The following is an 18,287-nucleotide window of genomic DNA, read 5'->3' on the forward strand; positions in this document are numbered from 1 at the left end:
ATCACTGGGATCCATTGAAGCGTTCCAGAGTTATTACCTCCTAAAGGGACAGTGGTCAGAATTGTAAAAATTGGCCCGGTCATGAACGTACAAACCACCCTTGGGGCTTAAGGGGTTAAGTACTGAAATAGTTCCAGTGAAAACTAGTCCAAGCAAAAATAAAGTCCTCATGAGGCACTGCTGAATGAAAAATAAAGTGGCTCTCAATGTTTTGATACCAAAAATTAATACTTTACAGCAAATATGTAGTTAAAGCGTTAAAAACAAACCACCACCCCCTCAAACATTATTCTGTACTTCATAGTTACAGCAAAAATACCTGCATGTTTGAGTTAAATGGGAATAAAAATCGTAAAAAAAAAACCTAAAAACCTTATTGAGGGCTGATTTCAGATTGATAAGTCATGTTTCATCATGCTCTGTATTACGTTCTCAAGACACCGAATAGTGAAACGCTAACCTTGATTTCTGTTCGTCTACGACATTGGGAAGCAATTTGGTGGAAGCAAGTTTTTATTTTAAAGTTTAGTTTTGAAAATGAAGCCTAATTCTATATTCTAAAGCAAGTAAAATGAATGTGTACATATTGTAATGTAAGTTCTGTTAATTGTAGGTGTTGTTAGTAAGCAGCAGCCGATATCCAGATCGTTGGATTGTTCCTGGTGGTGGATTGGAGCCTGAGGAAGAGCCCAGTGCTGCGGCTGCGAGAGAAGTTTGTGAAGAGGTATTTGCTGCGTTCTGTCTTTAGAGTAGAAACGCCAAAACTTTTTTCAGTCGCTTTTGTCGGAGTAGTTCCCAGAAAAATTAACTGGCTGTTAAGTGTAGATCCAGACAGCAAATCAGCACAACTAATTTGCTTCCTCACTGCCATATACTGATTTTGGGACCGTTCTTTGTATACTGCAGCACACCTTTTACGAGAGGTAGTTTAGGGGGTTCAAAGCAATGACCCTGTATTAAAGCACTTACATTCATATGTTAGAGTTCTCTCAGTCCCTAGAGAAATCTATGTCAACAAATGTAGGTATCACATTTATTTCAATCACTATTCATTCATCATTTATACGTCTTCAGATAAGATGGGTACAGTAAGTAAAACTTTACTGTGTAGTTAACTACCGGGATATCAAAGATTTACTTGTGTCTTTGCCACAAATTTGGCAGTACGGTGGCTCAGTGGTTAGCACTGCAGTCTTACAGCTCTTGGTCCTGGGTTAATAACTCACCAAAGACTATATCTGCAAGGAGTTTGTTCTTCCCATGTGTGCGTGGGTTTCCTCCGGGTACTCTGGTTTCCTCGCACACAAGACCTACTGATAGGGAATTTTGATTGTGAACCCCAATAGGGACAGTGATGATGATGTCTGTAAATTACTGTACAGGAAAAATGTAAAGTACTGTGGAATTAATGGCGTAAATAATGGGTAAAGTAAATAAATTCAAGTTTTGTGACCAGAAATCAAGCAGTGATGCAAATGTGAATGTAGTACCTGTGAAACGTTTCCGGGGGCATCTCCTTTTTCATGCATGCGTCACCTATATTGCTTTATGTATTATCCCCGTCACCTCCAAGCCTGCTTTCAACCTTTACCCCTTTATGTGGTAATAACCTACATAAATAATATTTACCATGTCTAATTTACATAATTTTTGACACTTTTTTTTTTTTGGTAGCAACTTAGGTTTAAAAGTTTGTAAGTAACTTTTCATTTTTCCAACAAAATTTAAAAACTGATTTTTCCATTTTAAGCAACTTGGTGGGCCTATGTGACAGAAAATACCTAAAAATTACACCATTTTAAAAAGCGCACCCCAAAACAGGCTTAAAACCACTTTCAAAAAGTTTAACCGTCTTTGTGCTGCATGGGGATTAAAGCAATATTCTTGGGCAAAAATTAAAATTTTTCCCACAAAAATGTAGCTTTAGCCCCAAATTTTTAATTTTCACAATGGTAACCGGAGAAAATAGGACCCAAAATTTGCTGTGCAATTTCTTCTGAGTATGCTAATACCCCATATGAGTGCTCAGGGGGGCTTGGAAGGGAAGGAGCACAATTTTACTGTACTTTTGAAGCGCAAAATTGACTGTAATAAATAGCGGACGCTATATCGTGTTTGTAGAGCCCCTGATGTACCTAAACAGTGGAAAACCCCTCAAGTGAACAGATTTTGGAAACTACACCCCTCAAGGAATTTATATAGAGGTATGGGGAGCACCTTAAACCCACAAGTGCTTCACAGAATTTTATTATGTTGAGCACTGAAACTAAAAATTTCACTCTTGACAGATCCATTCCAAAGTTTAGGCCGTAAAAATTTCACTCTTGACAGATCCACTCCAAAGTTTAGGCCGTGGCTTCTCTGAAGCCTATCAGTTCTGCTAGGTCACCCCCCCCCCCCCACCCAGCTCTGCCAAGCCAATCATATGCATGTGGATCTTTCACATGCTCATTTCTAGGCCCACCCACCAGATTGCAGATTATTAACTTCTTCCCAGCCAATCACTGTTGAATGGGAAAAATTGCACTCCTTCTGGACTCTGCCCCTCTTCTTTTCACTCAGCACCATTGTAGTTGCTCCAGCTCATGACCTGTGCTGATATCTTGATGAGCCAGTCTCCAGCACTGATTTCCGATCCTAGTATTCTGCTCCACGGAACCTACATTCTTCAGGATTCTGCTCCATTGACCCGCCATTCTTCAGGGATGGGGTAGACTCTATTTTGGCCCACTCTACCCTCCTTAGTAGTTCCCTTCACTGGAGTCTCCTCACTTCCAACTTATCTCTATGCCTAACCTTAGGGAGAATTGCTCCTGCTCCTCCAGAGTCTGGTATATTCTTTGTTCTTTTTGCAAGAAAAGGTTGTCTTCAAGTCTACCCATGGCTCTACTCTGATTGCATCTCTTCCACAATGCCCTACCCACAGAAACCCTCCTCTGTCCACAATTAGATTGTGCTCTCCCCTCCCCTACGAATGGGCCATAGCTTTATAACAGTCGGTCGCTGACTTAACCATGGTGTCCTAGACCCTGGTCTCGGGGATAGAGCTTCTGCATTACCAATCAGCTGCCACTGGTGCTTTGCTCATATCTCAGAGCGAATTAGACTCACCAGTCAATCCGATTCACCTTGACAGATCACACAAGACGAGTACAATCTCCTATTTTAGGTCTCCTTTTCCATCCACTTCCTCCAGCAGTTCAAGAATTGCACCTCTGTCCTGAGACAGATCTCAACTCTGACCAGGACTCCAAACTTCATCACATGGCGGAAGTAAATAGAATCCCTTAAGGGGGGGTTAAGTGCTCTTAGTGATTGTTCTCCAGTTACATGGAGTTAGCGGATTTGGCCTACCAGAATTGCCTATGCTGGGAAAAAAAATCACATCTGCACCCCTAAAATAATGATGGTGGGTTCTCCCCCTGGTGTCCAGCAACATTGTAGCCATACTCCTATGGATAAAAGCATGTAACACGGATTCAGCATCAAAGAAATCTTACTAGCCTCTACTTCCAGGGTTTGCCACTGGTGGGGAAATTAACTTAATTAAAAAAAAAAAAAAACACCCACCACCCAGCTGACATACCCTTTTAGTTTTGCTCCTGTCATCAATTTTTTTTGTTTACAGAGTCGTCCAATCGACAAGATAAAGCTCCTGCACAGCAAGAGAAGTAAAGACCTTCCTTTAAACCAACTCTTTCTTGGCAGCCTCGGTCGGCAAAGCAGATACTCCAGAACCAGATCAAACAGATTCTCCTCTGTCAGACTGTGCGTTCCCACCTGGAAATCCTCTCAGGGTGGGAAGCAGTCTCCTCCTTTTTTTTGGATTGCTTGAGTCTCTGCAGTTGACTATGCCTGAGTCAGGGAGGTCGTTTCCTGCTACAAGATAAGATTTTCCTCCCTCAGTATCATTTTTTTCGAGTCTCATCCCCAAAGAACTCCCCAAAGTCTCCTTTTTTTTTTTTTTTTTTTTTTTTCCCAAGGCCATCTCCTCTTTTCACCAATTGGGCATTATCATTCCTGTTCCTCTTCACGAGCGCTTCTCAAGTTTTTATTCAAACCTTTTTATGATCCCAAAGATGGGATCTTTACGCACCATTCTGCTTCTCAAACTTTTGAACAAGCTTGTCCACCTACTTCACTTTGGGATGTAGTTTCTTTACTCACTGTTAGTTTCCATGGAACCCGAAGAGTTCCTGTGTTTAGTGAACATCTAGGACTCCTAACTTAACATTCCTATTTTTTTGCTGCTCACAAGAGATTTCTTTGTTTCACAGTCCAAGACTCCCATTATCAGTTCACTGCTCTTCCTTTCGAACTGGTCACCGCTCCCAGGGTCTTTATGAAGATCATACTGTAGCGCCATAGCATGCAAACATGAAATATTAGAAATGAATTGCATTACTGCATTAGAAATATGAAAAATTAGAAAGCTTAGCACATAAAATGGCCAATTTATGTGTACCTGGAAGCCACGTTAAGGCGTTTCTCATTTTCCAGGACCCTAACCTAATGCCAATCCTCACTTAGACTAAAGTTTTCATCTGTATGGAAACCTATGTCAATCCTCTCCTTAGGGTCCCGTTTCACATAGCGACGCACCAGCGGTCCCGACAACGATACAACCTGGTAAGGATCACTGGTGCGTTGTCACACAGCAGCTATTTTGAACGATTCCAGCCTGCGTCCCTGAGTTCTGCATCGCCAACGAGGTCGCTTGTCGGGTCAAACACAGCGATGCATGCTGACCAGCAGGACGCTAACTATCAAAAAATGGCCTAGGACATTCGAGCACGATCAGCGATATCCAGCGGGAGGGCCAGTCGCCGCTATGTGCCACATGTAGCGAGAGCGCAGGCGAGATCGCTGTTGTCACAAAATCTGGCAGAGCATGAAAAAGGAGAAAACACAGCGTCCGGTGATGTCCAGGAGTTCAAGACTTCAGGCAGTCATTGCCAGCAAAGGGTTTTCAACCAAGTACTAGAAATGAACATTTTATTTTCTATTATTTAATCTGTCCAATTACTTTTGGTCCCTTTAAAAACAGGGTGGCACATGTTAAGGAGCTGAAACTCCTAAACCCTTCATCCAATTTTAATGTGGATCAGGGTGGATTTGATTTAAATCACGATTTAAATCACTAGTTAGTAAGGCGTGATTTAAATCAAAGTTTCTACCTAAACTAGTTCTTGCTACTTTAACATGCAAGTAAATGAAGATTTTTAGAATCACTTTTTATATTACTTTTTTCTCCCCAGTTTAATGGGTTAATCGTTCATATTTGGACACCACTGTTCTGTTGTACTTAGGAAGGAGAAAAATAATCCTGACCTTAATAACAATTTAAATAGATTTATTCAACTGAAACAATAACCACATTACAGCATAAGTTGTTTGTTAACTAATTTGGCTAAACAAAATATATATATATTTTAAGAAACTTAGACTGTCAGCCCAGCCGACACATGAAAAACTTAAATACTACTGTCCCTGCTGTCCTCTGTAGCTCACTTGTCGTCTTCATCATCTTCTTTTTTGTTCCTATTCATAATCTGGAAAAGAAAAACAAGCTTTCCTGCTTTATTGGGTCCCAACCGATTTCTCAATTTAGAATGAATGAGTCCAAAGGAAGAGAATATTCTTTCAACGCCTGCCGAAGAAGCTACTGCTGTTAAAAGTGAAATCATTACTTGAACAGTCTCTAAATCTAAGCGCTTAAGTGACTTCCACCAGTTTACTGGTGTGACCTTCCTTAAAATATCTTCAGCAAACATATATTTCTTGAATGGTTCCCCCTTAGCTCTGAAGTTTATTATAGTTGGCATTAAAGATGGATGATTGCTGGATACCCATGTCATAGCTAACTCCTCTTCCTCAGCACTTAGGTTTTGACCCTGATATTGGATATTGACAATATTTGCCAAAAAATGAGCTGGAGTCAGTGCTTGTCTCATTCGTTTGTTTACCGCTTGTAATTTAATTCTGTCCATGTGTAGTTCTGTTTTTAAGTGTTCACTCAGTTCCCTCCAAATTTCAACAGCATCCGCAATAAAACAGCTATTTTTCTGTATTTTGTTTAAAGCTTGAGAGATGGGTTTCAGGAAGCTCAGCATATGTTCAACATTTCTCTTAAGCCCAATGTTGAGGATTTTGGCCGTGACAGTGCCATCTATTTTCTCGATTTTCTTCACAAAGTGTCATCAGAATAGGCCAGTTTTTGATATACTGCTCAAAACAGTCCACCACAGAGTTCCATCTAACATCTTGTGGGAGCGTTAGCTTGGTTCCACCCATCCTTTTCAGAGCTGCTGCAGCAAAATGATTATTACGGAAGTATTTAGCAATTTCAACAACATTAGCCTTTATTTCTGGAACACTTAAGTCTTTGGCTAAGAGGTGCAGCAAATGAGCACTGCAACCATATGTTAGCAGCTTTGTATTCCCTCCCTGCTCTTCTAAATCTCTTCTCATCTTGGATACGTTTGCAGCATTGTCAGTGACCAAACTGCGTACTAGACATTTGAATTTTTGTTCACATGTCGTTATAGCTTTTACTGCCACTTCTTGTAAGTATTCTGCTGTGTGTGCATTTCCTGACGTATCAGTTGTTTATGCAAGGAAGACTTTACCTTCTGTTATACAAGCACATACAATAGGATCATTGTGGACATTACTCCACCCATCAATACTTAGGTTAACAATTTTACCCTCCAGAGCTGTTGCACAATGCTCCATTTCTCTGTCATACACTTGATCCAGCAGTTTCCCTGCAACATCAGCTCTGCTGGGTGGACTGTATCCTGGTCTCAGTGACTGAACCATATTAATGAAATGTGGGTTCTCAGTCAGACAGAAAGAAGAGTTCGTTGCATAAATAAACTGGGCAATTTTTTCATCAATCAACTCTTTTTCTAATCTGCTAGTTCTTATCACAAACCTATCTATGGTGGTTCCAGGAGGTAAAGGTTTTTTTCTTCCTTTTGGGTGATGGTGATATGTGGCTGTGGGTGTCTGATGATGATGCTGCTGCTAATGAAGCACTATCCTGGATGGATAACTCTGAAACTGTAGAACAGGATGATGGTGATCTTGGAGGTGGATAGTTTCCAGAATCCATGAATTCCCCTAAACAAAAAAAGTCAATGCTGTTATTTTATTGTTTATACAATTTCTGCTTATTGTACACAACACATCACTGCCCCTGCCCCAAAAGGAATATTTGTTTTTCTTCATAACTGTACCAAATGACAGTAACATGCAGTAAAAATAAGAAATATAATTTTTCTCACACATGACAGTTCAGTCTTTAGAAATAGGATTCAATAAAAATGTTTACCAACCTGAAGATCCTGCCTGTTCAGAAGTGTTTCTTTGGTCATCTTCATCACCGCACTTCTCATGATGTTGCCTCATTCGTGCCACCAGGCCTTGCATCTCTTTGTTGCATCGTTTGCATTTTGCACGCATGCCTGCCTTACCGATAGGCGAAGGAGCTTCATTAAAATATTCCCAAACTGGGTCTCTTTAACGGCCTGCTGCCATTATAAGGAAAGAATGTAATAAACCTCAGATCGTACACACAAACAGATCCAGACTTGTCTGTCTGTGGCTATGCTGCAGTATTGTGCTCAAAGTTTCACTTTCATTTTCTTGTCTGCTTGCCCTTCCTCCTCCTCACACTTAGATTCACATTCTTCTTGTGTTGTGCAGATCTATTCCACTCCAAACAATCAGAAACATATTGTCTAACTTCTTGGACTTGGCACTGAAGGGGTTGATTCTGTATTCATAGGTTTGTAGAACAATAGGATTAAGGTCTTTTTCTCAACTCTGTTCATGTTGTAACATTTTTGCCGTGAAGAAGAGGCTGGGACCTCTGCGGAGTCAAATTCAGTTTTGAGAACTGCGTAAGTAAAGCGAGCGTCTGTGATAATATAGGAGAGAAACTGCCCACTAATCCTACAGAAACCTCTGGAAGAGCATGGCATTGTGAATGTTACACATATACAGCCTTTATTCTACAGAGTTAAACAACTCAGCTTTATCTCATGATGGAAGGACCTTTGGATGGTAAAATATTTTCCTCAAAAAGCAGTTTATTGAAAAAAATCCGATTTAAATCAAAAAAATCTTTTTTTTTTTTTTTTTTTTTTTTTACATTGATTTTTATCCACCCTGATGTGGATACCCTCAAATGAAAGCTGAAAGTCTGAACTTCAACTGCATCTGAATTGTTTAGTTTAAAATTCATTGTGGTAATGTCTAGAACCAAAATTAGAAAAATGTTGTCTGTAGCGCCATAGCATGCAGACATGAAATCTTAAAAATGAATTGCATTACTGCATTACAAATATGAAAAACTGAGAAAGCTTAGCTCATGAAATGGCCAATTTATGTGTACCTAGAAGCCACGTTAAGGCGTTTCTCGTTTTCAAGGACCCTAACATAATGCCATTGCGCTACAGAGTCAGTGCTTCCTTTTTGGTTTGCGTGTATGAGTTGGTGACTGTAGGATAAGCAGCTGTTGACATTTAAACACAGAAACACAGTAAAGCAAACGTATAAAAATACTGTTGTAAAAAAGTAACAGTAAACAGCAAGTGCTAGTAAAAAGATAACAAAACAGGGTATCTGGTTGATACGTTTTTTTGTAAAAAATGTATACTAAGCAGGTCTACCAAACATCAAGGTATACCCATCTCAGAGCAGTCCCTAACTGATGTATTTAAAAACCTGATCATGTGTATAGTACCTGTATGAGCGGTATTCAGGCAGGTAATGTCTGATGTGGACACGCTATGGAAGACTGCTTTTGTGTACATGGCCCAAACACCATGTGTTTGTGTCTAATTAGTTTCTTGTTCATGCAAGATAGGGAGGTTTCCACCCATCCCTTATGGGCCATGCACACACAAGACGTCTTCCACAGCGTGTCCACATCGGACCTTACCTGCCTGAATATTGCTGATACAGGTACTATACACATGATCAGGTTTTTAAATACATCAGTTAGGGACTGCTCTGCGATGGGTATACCTTGACGTTTGGTAGAGCGGCTTAGTATACATTTTTTTGCAGAAAACGTATCAACCAAATACCCTGTTTTGTTTCATCTTTTTACTGGCACTAGCTGTTTACTGTTACTTTTTTACGACAGAGTATTTTTATACGTTTATTTTACTGTGTGTTTTTCTGTGTTTCAGTCTTTTGGTGATGTGAACACTGTCATACAGATTTGTTCGCTGTGTGTATGGCCCATGTGTTTGTACCTGTTCACATTTAGTTTATGCTAAGTGTGCACCTAACCTAAGGTATGTACAGGCTGTATACAGCAACCCTGTGCATTATTTGGTGGCCACTGCCTGAATACTGCAGTACCTTCATGTCAATGAGAGTTCAAGCTCAGTACTCATCTACTAAGAAATGTGCAGTGCTGATGTGCTCCACTCATACATCGCTTAGGGCCGGCTGCTGCCGCAGCAATTATCTGCTGATAGGTGGTGGATGCTGTCTTACCCCCACCAATCTTGTAGTGAAGAACTATCCAGCGGATAGATAACACTGGTCAACGCAATTTTTCTGGCAAAAGGTTTTAAAACATATTTAAGTCAATTTTTGGCTGCTGATTACAAATATGAACTCCGTTTTTGGCTATCACATCAGGATTTCGAGATTTTCAATTTTTGATGAAAATTACTCCTATCGAACTTTTTTTAAGATAAAAACACACACACATGGTACTACATTTTTGTATATTTTTAATCAAGGAGTAACAAAGATTACAAAGTCTATGTACAGCAAATCAAATATACTTACACAATTAAACTACAAAATATAAAAACACATATATGGCACACAGATGAATGGCAAATGGCAGTTATTTGAACTTTCTTTTCTTGGCTGATCTGTGATGTACAGCTTCTGGGTTGTCTCTCATCAAGCTCCAGCAGTAGTCAGCCATAATATGTGAGTCCCACCGACCTTGATACCGTTCTTCCATTGTTTTAATGTCCTGATGAAAACACTCCCCTTGTTCCTCGCTCACATCCCCAAGGTTCTCTGGAAAAAAGTCCAAATGGCTGTGTAGTGAATCTTGATACTCATTCTACATCCAAGATTTCGCAGACTCATTAGTAGCTCTTCCACAATCTCTTCACAGTTGTCTGCTTTCTTATTCCCTAGAAAATTCTGCACCACATTACAAAATGCATTCCAAGCTCTTTCTTCTGCCTCATTCATTGATGTGATAAAATTTGGGTCTCTCATAAGTGTTCTTATTTGAGGTCATCAAATATTCCAGCCTTTTTCTTCTCTTCACTAAGACCAGGAAAAGTTGAACATATATAGTTAAAGCATTCTCCACTGTGATTGAGAGCTTTGACGAACTGCTTCATCCCAAGTTTTATGAGCAAGGGAGGAAACACAATGTTCTATCTATCCACTAGAGGATCATGGATGACATTCTTATCGCCGGATGCCAAACTGTCGCTAAGGCCGTTCAGTTTTCACCCAATGCTCTGCTGTAGCTCTTCTGTCCCAGTAGCACAGAAAACAAGGGTGTTTTGTGTACCCTCCTTGCAGACCCAAAAGAAAGTTAACCATTTTCAAATCAACACAAATTAACCACCCATGAACATTATATTGTAACCTCTCTAGAACAGCTTTGATGTTTTTATATTCTTCTTTAAGTTTTACAGAATGACCTATTGGTACAGAGCCATACTTATTTCCATTGTGTAACAGAACACATTTTAAACTTCTTTTGGAACTATCAATAAAAAGCCTCCAATCCCTTGAATCATATGCTGGAAGTCCCATAAAGAGAAGTAGCCCTTCAACATCAGTACAGTAGACAAGCTGGCCATCTAAATGGAAGTACTTACGCAGTTCTGCTTCCCTGTTACGATAAAATGAGACACTTGTACCAGGTTTCAACATTCGATTCTCTTGTAGTCTTGAAGCCAATAGTTCAGCAGACTTTTTTGGTAGATAAAGATCTCTAACCAGATCATTCAACGCAGAAGGGTAAACAGAATTGGTTTGTGACAATCTTCATCACATGGCTGAAAAATATCTGGACTGTCTTCTTCATCAGTATAACAATGAGAGGAGAGATCTGTGTCAACGTTTTCTGGAAGCGCAGTAAATTTTGGAACAGGTATGTCGTCACTATGGGCAACCGGTCGAATAGCTGAAGGGATACTCGGGTATTGCAAATATTGCTTGTTTTTCTTATTGAAACCTTTTACATCGACAAGACAGAAATAGCAGTCTTCTAAATGATTGCTTGGTTCTCTCCAAGCTGAAGTTTAGCATTCTTTCCTTGAGACCATGATCTCAAGCTCTCAATACAGGTTTTGCACACTTTGTGAGGAGCCCAATGCTTGTCTTGGTCTCCAAGTTTTACTTTGAAGTACGCAAAATACACCCTCTTACCTGAGTTGTTCATTGAATTTCTGTCCCCCCCACACCTTAGGTATTGATTCACAAACGAAAAACAGCAGCATAAAAGCAATAAATATCAAAATTCATTGAAAATTTCAATAAATAAAACAGTACCTGCACACGACTGTTATGTACGTTGAAAACTGTTTGTTTACTTATCATAACAAATGGGAATTATGTATGTTCAAAGAAAAACAAAGATATTCTCACATTTATTGGGAGACTAAATTTACCTTAGTGAACCGTATAAACCGGCACTTTTCGTACACTACTTATATTTTCTACTTATATTTTTCATGGAATTCAAGAAAATGGGCTATATACCAATAGCGCAAAAATGTGATGTGATACAGAAATTATAAGATCAGATTTGAGTTCCACACCCTCAAATTAGTCTAAAACTATTCTTAAAGTCCATGCCAGAAAAAACATTTTTTTTTTTTTTTTTTGTAGACCAGTGTAAACAATGATTAGACCCAGAGTACTCTATTAAGTGCGATCTACCCTCTGCAGCAGTGCCATACATGATGTGAAGTGTGGTTTGGGCATTCTGCAGGGCTCAGTAGATGGGGCCATTTGGCTTTCCGAGCTTGGATTTTACTTGGATTGGTTTTGGGAGCCATGTCTGTTTTCCAACAACCCTACTAAGAACATGGTCAGCAACTATTTTTCCAATGACAGATGACTGCTCTGAATAGGGGCTTGTTTTTTGCAAGATGAGATGACGTTTTTATTGGTGCCATTTGGGGTTGCATAACCTTTTTTTTATTTGTTTGGTTTATTCCAATTTTTGAGAAACAGAATAAACGAATAATAAAAAGCAATTCAATTCAGGAGTTGCCTTATCTATTTTTTTACACCATTTTACTCTTTTCACTGAAGTAAGCGTGATTAGATGACTTTATTCTTTGGGTCAGTACAATTCTAGGATATCTTGAATCTGCAAGTCACAAATAAGTTACGTGTGCAGGACACTTCACGATTCTCATTGACTTGTTTACATGGCCTAATTATCAAAAATGCAGTTTTCCTCTGTAGCTTTAGGAATGGGTCGCTAATGTTACTTTGTACACTGATCTCTAATCCCCTTCACCCCCGGGCCATTTTTTGTTTTTCACTTCCTTTCTTCCCAGAGCCATAACTTTTTTTTTTTTTGTCAATATGGCCATGTGAGGGCTTGTTTTTTGCGGGGCAAGTTGTACTTTTAAACAACGAGTGTACTGTAAAGCGAGAGAGAAATTCAAAGTGCCGTGTAATTGGGGGGAAAAAAAGTGCAATTCCTCGTGTGTGTGTGTGTGTGTTTGGTTTTTTTTTGTTTTATATCCTAGTCATTGCGAGTTTGCAGATTCCAAACATGTATAGGATGAGGAAAAAAAATCCAAAGTTTGTGTTAAGAAAGGAAAAAAAGAAAACTCTCAGTCAGCTGGAGACACACAGCCCCGGGGTGGGTTTTTCAAAGTGAGATTACTGTGAAACGTTGCTGCATTTCATTGTACAGCCTACACTGCTGCAGTAACGCAACCAATGTCTGATAATTCCAGCCCCATTAATCTGATGACAAGTTCCTTTTGCCTCAGCTTGAAGACAGTAACAATTGGACACAATATGTGATTAAAGGGAGTCTGTCACCCTTTTTTTGGACTATCAGCTGCCGGCATTGACATCAGGGGCTTATCTACAGCATTCTGTAATGCTGTAGATAAGCCCCCAATGTGACCTGAAAGATAAGAAAACACGTTAGATTATACTCACCGGAGGGGGCGGTCAGGTCCGATGGGTGTCGCGGTCTGGTCCAGCGCCTCCCATCGTCATACGATGCCGTCCTCTTCTTTCCTTCCTGTCATGGCTCTGGCGCAGGCGCACTGCTCTGCGCTGTTGAGGGCAGAGCAGAGTCCTGCAGTGTGCAGGCATTGGGAGAGGTCTGGTGCCTGTGCCCTGCAGTATTCTGCTCTGGCCTCAACAGGGCAGAGCAGTGCGCCGGAGCCACTACAGGACGGGAAGAAGAGGACGGCATCGTATGAAGATGGGAGGCGCCGGACCAGACCGCGACACCTATTGGACGGGATCGCCCCCTCCGGTGAGTATAATCTAACATGTTTTTCTTATCTTTCAGGTTACATCGGGGGGCTTATCTACAGCATTACAGAATGCTGTAGATAAGCCCCTGATGTCAATGCTGGCAGCTGATAGTCCAAAAAAAGGGTGACAGATTCCCTTTAAGTTCAGTGCTATATTGTAAATTAGCTCCATTCTTTTACAATTCTTTTTCATTCACACACAACTTGTCGGTGTCTATAGGGTAACATGAGAACCATTTATATAGGGTACATAACCATTGTCCAGATAAGCAATGTTATTTCATTATTTATATTGTTTAGCTTTATACCTACCAAAATCCAGTATTGGCCATTGCTGCTTTTGCTATATTTAGGACTTTATTCTATAGGCTTGTACAATGTTGGCTTCTGCTTGTGACATTTTATTGTATTAAAGAAATGTAGTGATGACTTACCGTAAAACTTTTCCTGCCCACACAGGCTGGTGTTAAAGGAACGTTAGGTCGTCTTCTTGGAGTATTTGAGGTAAGTTCCACGATAAACAAGCAATTTGTGTATTTAATTCACCAATCTTTGAGTCAGTACCTCCGCAGAAGATACTGTACACACTGCTACGCGGCCAGTGTGTGCACTGAGCAATACAAAAGCTGTATGCAGTAGTATTCACTAAATATTCTTAAGTGTGAACCTGAGGCCTGATGCATGCTACCTGATGCACAGGCAGCGAGTATCCGACCCCGGCTGGATGGTCTTAGCCTTATGAGCTTGAAATGCTGCTCAGTCCCCAGAGGCTGCTAAAGTATGTTTTTCACTGAAACGCTGCAACATTTCAGAGTCCAGTATACCTGAGACCTCATGCTGCTGTCCATGGATAAGGCACCATGTATCAGCTTTCAGAGTAGAAATGCTAAACCTTGGAAATGTCTACATGCAAACCGAATTGAATATACTTTGCTTTACTAACATTGTATTGTTTTAAAATAAGGGAGTTTTCCAGGTAAAGAATATTAGGTTTAGGGTATTACATTGATTAGGGATCTGACTCCTGTCATCAATCTGTTTGATTAAACGGTCCACAGCACTACATTGGTGTGTGCGTTGTCATTGTTTATAGGACAAATCTGTAATATTGCAGTTATTTAGAACTGAGCTGAAAGATATGCCATTGGTAAACAAAATGGGATATGGCACTCTCCAGGAGTCAGACCCCCCAACAATCTGATATTGGTGGCTTATCTGAAGGTTAGACCTTTAGTAATACCTAGTCTCACAGAAGCATGTAACCTCCACAATACAACTGACTAGTCTGAGACAGGAATTATATAAGTACATTTATGTAAAGGCACCACTCCAGTGTTTTGTTTTTGTTTGTTTTTTTTGCGCTGGAGTGGCAGGTTTTCCTTTGGCCAGGCTGTAGCATTTTGCACTGCTGGTACCTCCATCGTCCTCTACCGATTGCTGCCCAGGGAATCCCTGTAAACTGAACTGGGTGTAAGGATGGGCCCCCAGTTCTTCTGTAACCTAGACCTTGGCTTGGATGTGGTTCTGGAACTACGGTAGAATCCAGGGCCTTTACCATCCTTAGTACTATGGCCACTGCCCAGTCCGCTCACTGCTTCACCTCATACCGCTGCCCACAGTTATGTGACGTCATTCTTCAGGACAAGGAAATTGGTTGGTCAGTCAGGTGATCAACACTAGCTGGGTCCTGGCAATTCATTTGCACCTATCGGGGCCGAACCTGGGAGGAATTATGTTTGCCAGATGGACCTGGTTACCCCAACATATACGCAGGTTCTCAGTCATTCAGTCTGTGACAGTTTACACTTCTGGCACCATCTGCACCTTTGTTGTCACTTGTACAGTCCATTCATAGATGTGCTGTAGCTTTGTCACAGCGGGAGGCATGTTGTTCTGGGTGACATATTGCTGGTTTGTGATCTTGAGTAATTTATCAGTCTCCTCCCAGTCCTTGGTATGCTGATCACCTTCTGTAGTGTGTCAGACCTACCAACCAGGGCTGTAGAGTCTTGTATTCTGTCTACCGGCCGGCGTAGGACAGACCTGCCAGCTGAGGTATTACAGCCAGGCGAATCCCACAAAGGACCCTTAAACCCAGAGTTTGGTCTGACTACCTTCCAAAGTTAGTCAAGATCCACCAATTGAAGCCTTACAGTCCTGCTGAGGACACTGTAACTCAAGCCCCCGTCACACTAAGTGAGATCGCTGCTGAGTCACAAGTTTTGTGATGCAACAGTGACCTCAGCAGCGATCTCGCAGTGTGTGACACCTATCAGCGACCGCCCCCACCGCCAGGTATCGCTGATTGTGCAGGAGTGTCCTGGGCATTTTTATGATTGTTGGTCCCCTGCTGGCCAGCACGCATCGCTGCGTGTGGCAGCGGGAGACCATCGATGAGTGAGCTCCCAGCGCTGTAAGCAGACGCTGGGAGCTGGTATCCAAGGGAAACAGCGGGTAACTAAGCGCGTGCGTCGCTTAGGCCTCTTTCACACATCCGTTTTTTCTTGTCAGTTAAAATCCGCCAAAATGGCGGAAAGCGGATCCGTTTGTAACTGATGCAAACGGATGCTACCGGAGCGTTTATTCGACGGATCCTTTGAATGCAGAATTTTAAAGAGAGAGATTTTACCGTCCGCCACAAATGATTTCAGGGTTAAATTCCCGGCTGACTTCCTTTCTCCGGGCATGCGCACTGTAAAATGCGGATCCTACAGCAAAAAAAAAAATTTTGCAGGGTCCATCCAGGCATGCCGGCGGACGCTAACATTTTGGCGGATCCAACGGATGGCCAACCGTCAAGATCCGCCGGTTATTCAACTCAATGGGGAAAAAAATGGATCCGCCAAAAAAAGGCGGATCCGTTTTTTTCACAAACTGGCGGATTTTGACTGTCAAAAACGGAAGTGTGAAAGAGACCTTAGTTACCCGCTGTGTACCCTGGATACCAGCGTGCTCCCGCTGGGAGCTGGTATCCAAGGTAAACAGCGGGTAACTAAGCGCCGCACGCGCTTAGTTACCAGCTTCTTACCTTGGATACCAGCTCCCTGTACGAGCACACTGGTATCCAGGGTACACAGCGGGTAACTAAGCGACGCGAGCGCTTAGCTACCCGCGTCCTCGCTGGTCCTGATCTCTGGTGAGTCTGCCTGTTTGACAGCTCACCAGCGATCATGTAGCGACGCACCAACGATCCTGACCAGATCATATCGTTGTCTGGATCGCTGGTGCGTTGCTATGTGTAAAGGGACCCTCAGAGGTTATTTGGACTCTCTTTTAGAGTGAGTCAAACCTTCCAGATGAGACGTCACATTCGCGCCGTTCCATAGGTGATCCTGTAACCCTGACACTAGGTGGACCACCACCCAGCAGATAAGGTGGCACATGGCAGGAGTATTCCTGTTTGCACTCTACGTCCCTCCTGGTTGTTAGCCCCGTGGCAGTTTCTCTCTATAGAGCGCACCACAACATCACAAGCAAGACCTTTTGTACTGCTGATCAGAAAGACAATCCTGTTAAGAGGAGGACCACTATCCAGGAGGAGTCACCGTCTAGCAGATACCACTTGGTAGGTCAACTTGCATACACTGACCAGTGGATACCTTGACCTTGTCCTGGATGAATCAGTCCAGCAAATTCACTCTCCTTGTTATTTGACGTGAACAACTGGTTTCTGATCTTGTCCTAGGTGGGTCAGACCTATTGACAAAGACCTTTTGACTTCGTGAAGTTGCAGGACTTTCTGTGCACTTCTAACAAATTCCAGCCAGTGTTTTTATCTCAGGACAAGATCTTTCAGCTTAGTATATATTCCTTAAAGGGAAGGTGCCATCAAAAAAATTTTTTTCAGCAATTCAAAAAATTTAAACAATGTTTACATTTTCTTAAAAAATATTATCATTTGTTTATATTTTAGTAAAATATGAAAAATAATTTTTTAAAGTTTGGCATTTCCACTTGTTAACACTAGGGGGAGCAGCTACTGAAATTTGACACAAAAACCTAGTGTACAACTAGCTACATTACTGCCCTGCAGTAATTATGGGCGGAGTCTTCTGACATGGTGTGATGTCACTCCTCTCCACCCCTTCTGGGTGTTTGCTAAGGGAGAAGAGAGGATGACATCTAGGAACACAGTGAGCAGCCATTTTGAAGGTGACTTAACAGTTATACTGACAAGTAGACAGTCACCGAGGATGGCAGGCAGCAAGGATTCTGGGAGCAGGGTGACAGCAGCACAGAGTATTTGAGGAGAGCAGTGTGCTGGTCTATGGGGGGGGGGGCACAGAGGTTGATATATGGTGGAGGGATCAGGGTGACAGCAGCACAGAGTGTTTCAGGAGAGCAGTGTGCTGGTTTATGGGGGGCACCCTGTTCAATGCGCGGAGCAGGCAGGGATTGTACATAGAGCGCTGTCTTTTATACACATGGATGGACCGTCTGCTTGTCTGCTCCACAGAAATCCAGGAAACCTTTCTGCTGATTGATGGCCTGTTCTGATCCAGACTTCTCATGCAAAGACCCCATTCCCCTCCTCAGATCCTGTCCTGGCAATGTGTGAAAGTGAGGCGACAGGCGCAGAGCGGGGTGATGCTGGGAAATGTAGCCGTATAGTAACGGTAAAAATGAGACCCCTCCCCTGACTGCACCTAACTGGAGGTCATGTTGCCCCCTCTATTACCCCAGAACCACCCTAGAATGGGTCCCCTTTCTGCAGATAATACTGCCATAGTGTTCTCACATAATACCGCCATATAGCTCACACAC

General features: G+C 41.8%; 1 protein-coding gene across 4 annotated transcripts in view; it reads left to right on the forward strand.

The window, feature by feature from the left end:
• NUDT3 (nudix hydrolase 3) overlaps positions 1–18,287 on the forward strand; it is a 56,550-nt gene that overhangs the window by 12,228 nt on the left and 26,035 nt on the right. For 3 of the 4 annotated variants that reach the window (XM_073575584.1, XM_073575582.1, XM_073575585.1), the window contains exons 2-3: positions 614–724; positions 13,983–14,027. In XM_073575584.1, coding sequence (XP_073431685.1) covers positions 614–724; positions 13,983–14,027 — 156 coding nt within the window. The remainder of the gene's footprint in view (positions 1–613; positions 725–13,982; positions 14,028–18,287) is intronic. The other variant, XM_073575583.1, reaches the window with a different exon arrangement.

This window comes from Dendrobates tinctorius, unplaced genomic scaffold (genome assembly GCF_039654945.1).
Source record: "Dendrobates tinctorius isolate UK_male_01 unplaced genomic scaffold, ASM3965494v1 ptg000045l, whole genome shotgun sequence".
Classification (NCBI taxonomy): Eukaryota; Metazoa; Chordata; class Amphibia; order Anura; family Dendrobatidae; genus Dendrobates; species Dendrobates tinctorius.